The sequence below is a fragment of the Diadema setosum genome, chromosome 2, assembly GCF_964275005.1.
Source record: "Diadema setosum chromosome 2, eeDiaSeto1, whole genome shotgun sequence".
NCBI classification, from domain to species: Eukaryota; Metazoa; Echinodermata; class Echinoidea; order Diadematoida; family Diadematidae; genus Diadema; species Diadema setosum.
The window spans coordinates 36,116,277-36,129,547 of NC_092686.1; the positions used below are offsets into that span (position 1 = coordinate 36,116,277).

General features: G+C 37.3%; 1 protein-coding gene across 1 annotated transcript in view; it reads right to left on the minus strand.

Annotated features, from left to right (window-relative positions):
* Positions 1–13,271, minus strand: part of LOC140242273 (uncharacterized) — an 82,979-nt gene that overhangs the window by 5,701 nt on the left and 64,007 nt on the right. The window contains exons 9-15 of the mRNA XM_072322021.1: positions 11,022–11,178; positions 9,994–10,081; positions 8,901–8,951; positions 6,077–6,135; positions 2,692–2,835; positions 1,639–1,734; positions 676–774 (exon numbers count right to left, since the gene is read on the minus strand). Of these exons, the coding sequence (XP_072178122.1) occupies positions 676–774; positions 1,639–1,734; positions 2,692–2,835; positions 6,077–6,135; positions 8,901–8,951; positions 9,994–10,081; positions 11,022–11,178 (694 nt within the window). The remainder of the gene's footprint in view (positions 1–675; positions 775–1,638; positions 1,735–2,691; positions 2,836–6,076; positions 6,136–8,900; positions 8,952–9,993; positions 10,082–11,021; positions 11,179–13,271) is intronic.

Sequence of the window (13,271 nt, forward strand, 5' to 3'; positions counted from 1 at the left end):
AATAAAATACAATGTATGCAGCCAACCAACAACTGAGAGAGAGGGAAATATAAATTGTGGTCATGTGCAACAGTACCTGACAGGTTGTGCATTAAAGGGATGGTATAGTTTTGGTTGAGATGGGTTTCAGGTTTTAAACTTTTTTTGTGAGATAATGAAAAAACTCTTATGAAATACGAAAGAGCATATAATTCCACAAGAAATTCAAAGTATATTTGATGAAAATAGGCTTTTAAATGGCTGGAATATCCCAAACAAAGCAATACTAATAAAGATGGGAACCATCTTTTATTAGGATTGCCTTGTTTTACTTTGTTTTTGGATATGTCAGAACTGATTTAATTTTCATCAAATAAACCTTGAGTTCCTCTTTATAGAATTGTATGCTTCTTAACATTTCATAATGTGGTTTCTAAGTATCTCACGTGAAGTTAAAAGCTGAATCCTCATCACAACCAATACTATATCATCCCTTTAACTACTCCAAAGGAATTTTTCGACAGCTGTCTCTGTTTGAGCAACAATAACTGTACCTTTCACTTGGCTACAACTCTCAAGTTTTACTTGAGAGGGGATTTTAAGCCTGTCGATACTGCTGGTAAACCTGTTGAATGCAATGTCTGTGGGAATTTCGAGATGGTGGACCTGTAAGGGTTAAACTCTTGGGTCACTCACCGCCATCCACTCTTCTTTCTGCTCGTCAGTGCTGGTCTCAAACTCCAGCGACTTGGGAGACCTCTCCAGTCTGAAGCGTGTGGCCTGTCCGTCAAGCAGCTGTGGAACAGGTTGATATATGGATGAAGAGTGGGGAAATTAGAATCCTCAATGTGATAACCAAACATTGTTGTACAGTTTCACAAAAGACAAAACGGATACACACTGGCTGGCTGTATTCAATCTATGAAATATTTACAGCCTTGATAGAATTGAGAAAACAAAAGGCTAAATTTAAGATGCCTCACTATATTTACAACAGGTGCTGACGGCATTACACTTTTCATACAAGCTATATTTTTTCTTCAAATTCTGATCAAAGGAGAATTTTATAAAACAGTAAGCTCATTGCATTTTCAGTTCATTCAAAACTTTCAGTTGATATCATGTCTGAATCTGAACTTTATTTGCAATCTATACTTTAATTGAGATAGTGAGACTAAAACCACATCCTCTATGCTGAAGCACATATACATATGCCACTTGTTAGTTGTTGTTTTTTTTAAAGAAGAAATTATACGAAGAAGAGAGACTGTATAAAAGAGCACTTTTGATATAAATGAATCACCATGGTAAGAAAGGGAGTATAAATTTCTGACACAAAGATTCTAACATTGTCATACCAACATCTTCTTTGAAAATTTACCTTGCATTGATTCTCCAATTCAGTCAAATGGAGACAATATGTAATAATTGTTTATCTATGAAATTATCCACTTCTCTCTAAAGTTATGCATGTTCAGAGTCCTATTATTACAGGAATTGCAAAATAAATTCACTGTTCTGTCAGAGAACAGGATTTGCAGAATCTGAGGACTGTGATTCACAATTAATTCTTTGGCCACCCCCCCCCCCCCCCCCCCCCCCCCCGGGGCATTTACTGGCTCCATGCTTTAATACAGGAGTGACCACTCAACAACGTACCCTGACTTCATCAATGTCCACCTTGTCTTTGACCTTGTAACTGACCGATCCTGTGATCTGCCGCTTCTGGGTGCAGCAGAGCAGCATGTCGTTGAACTGCAAATCCAATGACAAAACAAAATAGCAATGAAATAAAAAGCATGTGAACGAGAACATAGATACACAAAGGGGGCAAAAAAGTTTGTTTCCATAGTAACAACACAACGGCCAGGTCGACAAAAGTAATATCAATAAACCTGATCCCCTACTTCCTCGTAGAAAATCTATTAATAACAGAGAATTGAAGAAACTGAAGTTCCTGTTATTACAATGTGCATAGCTTGCTTATCGTGACTGTGCATATCTGTGTGCTTACATTTGCAGGTTTTGGGTCTAATTTCAGTTTGATTTTCCCACACACCCACAGTGTAATCTGTCATATCATGGCTTGTCAGGCAGTTTCACAAAGGTTTAAATGATGAACCTGCAAAATGTTTGATGAGGCACTCATCATTTTGTGCAGGGCAAGTTCCAAGGATTTCTTTCTTCTTCTTTTTTTTTTTTGTGTAGAGTGACACTTAATATAGAGAGGTGGCACAAATATAATGTAGTGTATTCCAGAGAGAAATTGAAAGTCACATGCTCTCTTGATTAATGTATCTATAATCTGAATGCTGACAGATCAAAATTAACAGAACAAAACACAGGCAAATGGAAATAAAGCAAACAAGAAATGTTAATGCAAATGGTTCCATGTTCCCAATGGTTTTGCAAACTTAGCTTCTTATGCAATCAAACAAACGAGTCATCCTTTAATCTCCCCCCTCAAAAAAGAAAAGAAAATATACTAAAAAAATACATTGCACCCCTACCAATTACATTGTCTGATTTCAAAATGATTTTTACCCCAAAAGCTTCTTCCAACAAACTTTAATCACAACGAAAGCAGAAAGAAAGAACAAAGAAGATATTGATACATTCCCAAAATGCCAATAGATCAAACAAAAAAAAAGTATACATTTATGCACTAAACCATGAAAAGATCATCCAATCAGCTTGCTCAAAACGTCTCACCAGGAAGAGGTATCTGTCGAGGAGCTCCCCGCTGCGGGCCGACACCCGGGTGATTTTGCCTTCCTTGAGGAGACGTCGGCTGGGGTCGATGATGGATTCCCCGTCGATTCGTTCATTTAGCTTCAACAGCTTCTCAAAGTGCTCCTGAGGATGACACAAAACACACATCATTGATTCAAAGCAATGAGAATGTGATCAAACACATCTCAAAAGTTGCATGATGAATTTAGCAGGGGAGATTTTTTGACCCCCTTCTGGGCTGTCAACATTCATATATTAATACTATTATTATCTATATATTATCTATTACTATATATTATCCGTGGAAACTGGAGCAAAGAAAATGAGAGTCCATCGGGATTCGAACCCGAGACCTCGGATGCTATGTAAGACCCCGTTTACAGTGCGGGGCTGGGCCGAGCCGCAGCCGAGCCACGGCCGAGCCCCGCAATTTTGTCCGTTTACACTGCCGGGCTCGGCCGCGCTTTTAATTCAAACCTTTCAATATTTTGTCGTAGTGGCGCTCTGCTTGTAAACAAACGCAATTTGGTATAGTCTGGTTTTCAGACCCTTTGCAAACTGGATTCTGTGGCGACGAAGTCACCGTTCGGGCAAAGGCCTTTGCCGAAGGAAAAATCCTTTGCAGGACAAAACCACCTTAAACTATACAAGTTTTAGACATTGAGGGGGTTAATATCCTGAACAGCGAAACAGTACGGGCAGAGGGTTTGGAAGTCAGACTAAAATTGGCCGAGCATTTGGCCCAGTTTGCGTTTACACTGAGAAAAGGCCGGGCTCGGCCACGGCTTGGCCGCAGCCAAGACCACCTCCAGAGCGTGGCGAAATGCGCGGCCAATTTTGGCCCCGCATTTGGCCTTTTGCGCGTTTACACTGAAATGAAGGCGGGCTCGGCCACGGCCGAGCCTCGCACTGTAAACGGGGTCTTAGCAATGTAAGCAGATCCTCCTAAGGTAAAAATAGACATATTCTGGCAGTGGACAAATCCTTGACATTAAATACATACTGTTTTGGTCAGTGTAAAATGTCATTACATTCTATTTTTCATCCAGCAGCCTGTGACGGCATGTGGCATTTTTAGAAGACAGCTGGAGAAATTCCTTCCAGGATTCCTCTGCTGGGAAACATAGCACAGATGCAAATACTGCTCTCTGCGAGCTTGGCAACGAATGCTAATTATAGTGATGCTATACTAAAATAAAAATCAGCCTCCCAGCAGACTGTAAAATTAAGCAGATAGCCGAGGTGTCACATGGTTTCTCGGAAAAACAACTCTTCCCGTAATCATCCCTTTATAGTCTCAAGCCAAGCAATACTAAAAATATCATGGCTATTGAGTAATTGATCTCACAACTTAACTGAAGAGGCCATTCACAAATGTGTAATGGTACTCCATCTACCCTATGTACACTGTTTTAGCAAATGTGATGATGCATAATGAAGGGAATGAGCAATCTAATCTTGATCACTTCCATTCTACTGGGCTTCATGGAAGCATAAATGTAATGTGGCAAATTTAAATCAGAATAAAAGCAAGGAACTGCATAACTGGTGCAAATCCTTCTTGCAGAGAATGGCAGATAACGTGATTAGTTTGGGGGATTTGGTTGATATTTTCAGGGGGGAAAACCCAAACATTAACTTACACACATACTTGTGAAAGATTTGATGCTCTGAAATCTCTCAGTTTCAGTAAATTTCTAATATTTTTGCAAACAACAGCACAAAGATGACAGCCAAACATGAAGAAATTTTTCTTCTCACTTCACACACAGACATGTTTTGTATTTATGAGCTAAATTGCTCAAGTGCGAATCGGACATCTAAATTATATCATGCTTCAATTTACTTTTCAAACATTGTGGCAAAATGTGCTAATTAATGAAATGCTACAATCGTGTCTGAAATATCTTGACCCGTTGAGGATGAGTCCCAAGTATACTCCAGCAGGTGTTTACGGGAAATGCGTGTTGTAGCAAAATCAGTCTGTCCTCAACGGGTTTAAAATTTGGTTTGACATAGTTTCTCTTGGATCTTCGAAACAGTGACCTTTCCTCCGACTGATATGCCCTCTTCATTCCAATCAATTGTTGCAGACACTGAGGTCAAACTGATTAAATGAGGTGTTGTTTGGGAGGAAAACACTTTCACTTTCTTTCCCCTCTGGAATGTGGACACGAGGGAGGAACAACAAATCAACAATCTTCACACAATCACGCATCAAGCGGGATGTTTTTATGACCAGCTGAGTGATTTTGTCAGTGACGAGGCTAACAAATCCCCCCCCCTTTCTTTTTCTTTTCTTTTTGTAGAACAGAAGATGGGGGGGGGTGATGTTTATGTCCTGTTCATTTTTCTTTTCTTTTTATTATCGTTCTTTCTCATCCCATATATGCTTTTGCACTGATTTCATGAAGTGATGTCAATGCTAACACTGCCGTGCCTTGCTGCTTCCCGTTAAGGGAAATTTCCCATATCCTTTGAGCCACCCCGAATGCCATCCTGTAGGTTATTTGCCCTCTATTTTCACCTCCTTTTTATTCTTCATCCTCCTCATCCTCATTCTCCCTCTCTTTCTCTCCCCTTCTCTCCTGATAATGTGCCTCTCATTCACATTTTCTCCTCACAACAACAATATACATTTATATGCCACATATTTCACAAGTGAAATATTTGAATAATTGGGACTTGTAAAATGGTTTGAAAGTGATTGAATTCACAATAACAAATCACAGTGAAGGAATGAGAAAGATAAGTAATCGTTTTTCAGGAGAAAATGTAAAAATTTTCCTCCTTGGATTACAATATACAGCACATTTGTGTTACTGGAGGCAATGATTTTGCCAAATATTAATTTTGCAAGAGGGCCAGGTTACTGCATATTGGTCAAAATGTGAAATTAATGTTTCAGTTTGTTTGTTTTTTCAGTGATAGTGACTTGGTTCACTTTTCCAACTCTTGCTGAAGGTCAGAGTGTGAGCGTGAATATGTGGGTTTTTTGTTTCATCATAAAACATGAGTTTTTTTTTTCCCTTGAAGATCATAACTTTCCAAGGCTAGTTTTATGAACATAACATTAATTTGTACGGTGCAACACTGACAAAATCTCTGTTCCTGTGTTTCTCCCCGCAAATTCACCTTTTTTTGGCTCTCTTTACATCAGAGAACTTGTTGATTTCATTACACAATAGACTGTCCTACTGCATAGATTCACACACTCAGTGTATTTATGTTCAGGGTGCGTGGATGCATACCCTAAACTGTTTCTAATTCACACACTCACATACTGTTTAAATTCATCTAGGATAAGGGTGAAGGTAGTGGGATATGGTAAAAGCTGAAGTGAAAGATGTGATATAAAACTTACCATGGTTTGCATCATGTCATTGGAATGCTGGGCTGCTTTAGAGATGAGACCCAAGGCCTCTGCAATGAACACAGACACACAAAACAGTGGTGTAAGCTCATGCACACATACATGCAATAGTACCATAAGGTCTTAAACACAAATAAACACACACATACACACACAATAGTGCCATAAAGTCTTATCTCACACTATGGACTCAATGTGATGGAGGGAAAGTAAAAACAGTGTTATACTGTCCTTCTGCCAGAAATACAATGTAATGACAAGACTTGGGAAAGGTAAAAGTTGGACAAGAAAGAAATACGGCATCTCAAATGCTTTTATTTTATTTTATTTTTTTCATGAAGTATTTTCATACTACATATATCTGTAAACTGGGGGGGGGGGGGAGGGGGAAGTATCTGTACAGAGACTGTGCACTTTGATACATTTATGGGATTTGGGGGTCTTTTTCACATCAGTGACAAAACAGGTGATTAAAAACAGCATATACCATCCTTGTGTTGCCATATTGATCTGGTTATCATCAAACAAGAGGCTCATGAAGTTGGATGAAGGTACTACATCAAATTTACTGATAACTGCTTCAGGAATAGACAGAAATAGATCTAAGAATAAATTGCTACAGTTATAAATCATTGCACTTGCATCATGCATCAAGACATTGCATAATCCCACAGTAAGTTAAACTCATGGACTTATTTGGATTTCCTAAGATCTTGTTAGCATCCTAAATGGCAATCTGCAGACGGAATTCCGGGGAATATGGGGTTGTGAGAATGATCAATGACCAACAGGAGGAGGATTTTATCTTTCATATGCATTCTGGTTCTTGATGTACCTGGTAAAAGGACAAGAAGTCCAAAGAGATCAATGTGAGGGGGGGGGGGGGGTGATCAATCGAGAATGGGGAGGGGAGGGGAGGGGTGCAGTGATCCAGTTCTTGCACCTGTGCCATCCAGAGGTTAGTCATAAAAGATAAAACAATGACCAATATCACAGATCTTGATCACAGATCTTGAACTAATCTCAATAGAGACTAACAGACCTGTCCACTTGCTTCTCATTGATCCCTTAGTAATCCATGCCTTAATAAATGTGAACAAAGTTTGAGGTCACATGCCCTTTATCCGAACTCTTTATCCTAACTCTTGACCTAAGTGCCTATGTGGACACTTTCAGTCTCAAAGGAAATTAAGGCCACTGTACATTTCTGTGCAGGCATGCAAGGGAGAGGCTGCCTATTTGTTAACGAGGAAGTTCACTGCTGCTTCTTTCGATACTTAATAACATACACAACTCCTTTAATATCACTACATGAAGGCTTTGACTTTAATTGATCAAAAGTCAAACACCGTTCAGATAAATGGGTGTAATGACTGAGAGCAAAATGAGATTGATAAACTCAAGCATATTTCTCATCCAGAAGGCATTAGCAATATTCTAAAGAGAGCAATTATTAAATGCTTATTGACTCCCCCAAAAAAAGTTTTTGCAATTAAATGCTCTGAAGTATCACAAGAAAACTGTTGGCAATTAAAACTCCACACCTCAAAGATGCTTTGTCATCTTAAATTACTCAGGAAATGAAGGGTTTGACAATATGGATCACATAATAAGGGCATCATCTTCATACTGCCATATGTTTGTTTGGCAGCCCAATGATTTATGATTGTATGCAAACACAGCTATGCACATCTGCGGGACATGAACAGCCGAACATGAAGAAAGCAGATGCTAGATTCTTCATCAACATTCTGCCCATCAGCCCTTTAGTTGTTGAAGAAATTCCCTTAGAAGGGGCCACGTTTCGGGACTCGAGAAGGGCAAACATGATAGCCACATATCTTTATCACAGGAATGTTCGTACTTTCCTTGCCTTTTTTTTTTTTTTTTTGTAATGTCACCCCCCTGACACACTGCATTTGGGGATAATTCGCTTCATCCTTCTCAATCAAATTGGCAATGCCATTGCTGCACATAATGATCAAATTGGCAATGCCGCTAAGGGACAAGATGATCAAATTGGCGATGTCATTATGGGACATGATGATCAAATTGGTAATGTCAGTGAAAAGCGGGCCGATTGTCCCTTGTGGGTCATACTGCCATGCAACTAGTCATACGTTGAGTCTCATCACAGTGCTAAGGACTTATTCCACACCACAGCCAGTCCCCAGATTCACACATGTATCACACAACACACTTCTGGATGTCAGCATTCTAAATCACGTTATCCAGTTTCCAGAGCTTCCTCTCAACATTATTGTTCTGTCTGGCAGAAATAGTCTTCTTACAGTACATTCACGATCAAACCTATGCCAGAGTATATGGACCAGTCATTGCTCTGATCCTAAAAGTTGAATGTTGCTCCTTTAAGTTTTTCTCTTCATATTATCTTAAATCTATTTCAAAACAGATAAGCAATTATAGCATATTACTCTGTTAACCAAATATATGAGTAGAGGAAATCAATGTAGAGCCAGTGGCTTGGAGACTGCTAACCAATTGATATCAAATAACAAAACTGGCTGATTTGCTTAACATATTGGTCATGTCATATCATAGATATTACAATTTCATCTTGGGGTAGCTACTTTGCCCAAATACTTTGTAATCTTGCAGCAGTTTGAGAAATGCTTTAGTTTATTGCAGTCACACTGGAATTTTTCTTTTATTCAGTTTAAAAATTTGAAAAAGTTTCAAAAGTTGAAAAGCATTACATTTACTCTTGAATTCCCATCTACAGATCAAATTTAGCATAAGAAGATAGGGAAAAAAAGGTGGAAGGCTTTTGATTAGTCTAAGCATTCATACTCACTTTCTGAATCTGCCCTGTCACATGACTCTTCCGGTAGTTTCTTCAGGTAAGCTGTGTGTGTGTGTGTGGGGGGGGGGGGAATCATAAACATTTATGAAATCTGCACATTATGTTTTTCAAAAGAAAATTACTGCACAAAAGGAGCCAACCTAGCGGAAACCATTCAACACAAATTTCTTCACCACAACTTCCTTCTATGTTCATCCTGTTGCTCCCACGGGTACCACACAATGTCTTTTTATACTTTGCTTCTATATTGCTTCATCAAATGAGCATTCATACACACATACTCATATCAAAACATTTTATTCAATCAGCTAGAATAATCATCTCCTGTGCAATGTATGGCAATCGTGCAAACAAAATAAGCAATGCAATGTCTGTATTCGCTAACATAGGCTATTAAACTGCGCTTTCGTTACATTGATTAATACGCACAATAATGTATTTTAATGCTTTGAGAGCTATTGTCTTTCTCCAGAACACCAAAAGCTTCTGTATTCCTGTTTTATTTACATTAAATGACCAATAAATGACAGAATTAAGCCATGCCCATAACCTGATGTTTGTCTACTATGCCACACACACAAACAGTACAAAGTTCAAAGTCAATAATACCATGAAGAGTACACCATTAATGTCGCTGACTTTACACTTGCCAGGGAGTCAATGGCAGAGATTCATTTTCCCCATGCACTCATAAACTACAAACAAATCATCTCACAACATAATTTTCATACCATAATCACTGTTTTGTAAACATTGTTTTACTTTGATTTTGTAAACAACAAAAAAGAATGTGGTACAAAATGTCCACCACATGCAGTTTTTTCCACATCCATCAACCCCTGCTGATCTGAAACATACGACTGTAATAGCAAACATTCAAAATATACATATTCCAGAAGCAAATACCTATTTTGGTTCAATGAACATTACATAACATAATATGAAGCATGTTAAATATGATTTCAGAAATATGTTGGGGTTTTTTTTCCTTTTATATCAAGCGCATATTTTCTTATTTCGGATAAAGACAAATGTATAACAAAGTTGGCATGGCAGCTTTGTTATTCCCACACACGGTACACACCTTTGAGTAAGAGTTCGTATCTTGGTATCCTCTGCACCGGTTCCAGCATGTGATGTTGTAGGGTCAGGGACACGCAGACATCCTTTTTCTGTGGGGAATGTGTGGAGAGGAAAATGCTTAGAATTGATGACATCAGAGCCAATTTTTCATTTCATTGATCTGTTATTTAAAACTGTTAAACAAAACAATGTAATCAAATCAAATGTTTCCTTCAAGTAAGGCACAATATGATACTTTTTTTATTAAAAAGGGGTTGTATTAAGCAAACCACAATTCTTCTTGTGAGGCTTGCCCTGTCAACATTTACAGTACTCGTAGTATTGCTCAACTTGAATTCTACACAAAGAGCATCAAATCATGTTTTACACATACAATTTTATCTTGTAACAATTACTCTTTAATTCTCTCTCCATGTTTGTAATTATCCCCTTCCATCCAAGTTGTCTTGTGTTATTTATTAGCGATGAAGGACAAAGCTGTTGATATCATTCTTTAGTCCCATTGTGTGGGGCAAGAACAAATAACAGCTACTGAACTTTGATTGTAGCAGCATTATGTTTTCATGACACTTTTATGTTTCACCTCTAACCAGAAACACACAATAGTGTTCTACAAAGGTGTCTAACTGCACTTTGTAAATACTGCCTGCATAGCATTAATTGTTCGCATGCAATACAAGGACCATTACGGTTAAGTGCATTACACTAAGTATGTTTGGATGGCAGCCAGGAAGATCATGTTTCAGAGCTATCTTCAATCATTTTTATTTTTATTATTATTACACTGCAATGAAATTTCCAGAGTAAAAACAAAAGAAACAACACTGCTCATGACATATCATATTCTCAGACAATTAGTAAAAAAAAAAAAAAAAAAAAAAAAAGATTGTCCAGCAGCACACACTTGCACGCAATGCAAGGAACTGGAGTGATACTAATAACATGGAGTAATCATAACATTATAACTTTCCCTCTCAGAACAACCAATGGTTTGAAACAAAACATTGGTAAAACAGAGCCCTTTTGTACCTGGATCTCTTGCAGGAGCGAGGCAAACTTTGGTACTTTGGTTGTCCACGTGTTGAGGCATTTGATGGCATTGTCGAAGTTGCTGACGTAGTCCGTGTACAGTTTGAGGAACGGTGATAATCTGACCAGAATGTCTCCCAGACAAGGGTTTTTCTCCCTGCATTCAGATCAAACAAAGATACAGACACACACACAGTGGTTTACAGCATCAAATAAACAAACGAATACATAAACAAATCATCAGTGTTTTGTTTACTATCAATGAAGGTTTCCTAAAGCTTTTTAACCTGGTGTAAGTGGTGTCTACTCACAAGAGCAAAATCCTTTCTTGCAAAGTGAACAACTCCAGGGATATAAAGACATTAAAGTGTAGGAAAGATGTATGTATTCATTGCATGCTAGTAAAAGAATTACACTGACATATCCAGAAGGGTGAAGAGAGAAAGTCAAATGAAAGAATAAGGAAGAGGAAAACTTGGAAACAGTATAACAATCAGGTCAAGACACATTACAGGTCAATGCTTATGTATGATTACTTTTCAGCCACATACATTTATGGAAGAACTTTCATTGTATGAAAGTAAGCAATGAACCTGTGAAATCGTTGAAGACAAGTCCCAAGAATACTCGGGCAGGTGTCTATGGGAAATGCGTGTAATAAAAAAATCAGAACATCCTGAACAGGTTAACACTTAAATTGTGGAATATAATTCCAGATTTTTAAGGCAGTACATCAATCTATTACATGATAGGAGCATAACATTAAAAAAACAAACACATACACTGTATTGCTCTCTATTATGATGTATCTTTTCAAAGAGATTCATAGTAGTATTTCAAGCAATATTGAATTTCCACACAATTGTTTAACATCTACCAGTGATCTTTGTTTATTTGCATTTTTTTTTAACCAACAGAATCTCTGTTTGAATCAGCAGTGTTATGACTACCTATACCTCTCTGTCCGTCACTCGCTTGGAGGCAGAAGGCCATGACATATCTGTCTATATGCTGACACTTTTTTTTCTTCTTGGAAGGTAATCAAGGTAAGGCGGTATACCCAGCAGGGTACACAGACTTGTCATCATTGTGCAAGCTATTCACTAGTGTGCACCACAAGTAACTTCTCTCACCTATGATTTGGGAATTCTCAAGAAAGGGTCTCTTCCTTCTTTCATTTCTCCCTTCTTTCCTTCCTCCATTTATTTATTCATCTATTCATTTATATATCTATTTATTCATTTATTTATCTATTCATTCATTCATATATTTATTTATCTATCTATCTATATATTTACTTATCTATTCATTTATTCATTAATTAATTAATTTATTTATTTATTTATCTATCTACTTATTTATTTATTTATTTATTTATCTATTTACTTATTTATTTATATATTTATCTATCTATATATTTACTTATTTATTTATTTATCTATTTATCTATCTATCTAATTATTCATTCATTTATTTATTTATATATTTATCTATCTATCTATATATTTACTTATTTATCTATTTATTTATCTATCTATCTATCTATTTATTTATCTATTTATTTACTCATTCATTCATTCATTCATTCATTCATTCATTCATTTATTCATTTTCATTCTGTCATTCATTCATTCAATCAATCATCATTCATCATTCTGATTGCAGCTCATAGCTGACATTTAGTTATGGGATGATTGTAGGCAAGTTTATGAAATAATGACAACCACAGGAAAATATCTTTGACAAATATGCTATGATATGAAAATTGCCATGCTCCAGTGACAATGAGCCTAATTTTATGTTTAGCCAATATAATTTTGTTACTTTTTGGTAGTTCAAAAGGCAGAACATAACAATGGCAATTATCAAAATGATAATGACTGGACATTACCATGAATTCTCATCTGGTTCTATGTTAAATATATTTCTTTTCTCCTTCTCTTTCATACACACATATATACACACACACAAGTAAACACATTATCTGCATGTATCTGGTGAACAAGCTCTTTTTCATATCATTTTTACTAAACAGTAGATTTCACACGGGAACAAAAAAAAAAGTATGAATTATTGTTGCCCTTGTTTTGATGTCAACCGACTTTCCACTGTTTCCTGCTGCCATTTCCTGTCAAATCTTGTCTCTTTCCTCCCTGTGGGGACAGTAAAAGCAGGCCACAGCACTGACCATACATCCATTTTAATCCCCCCCCCCCACACACACACACAAAACAAAAAACAAAAACAGAA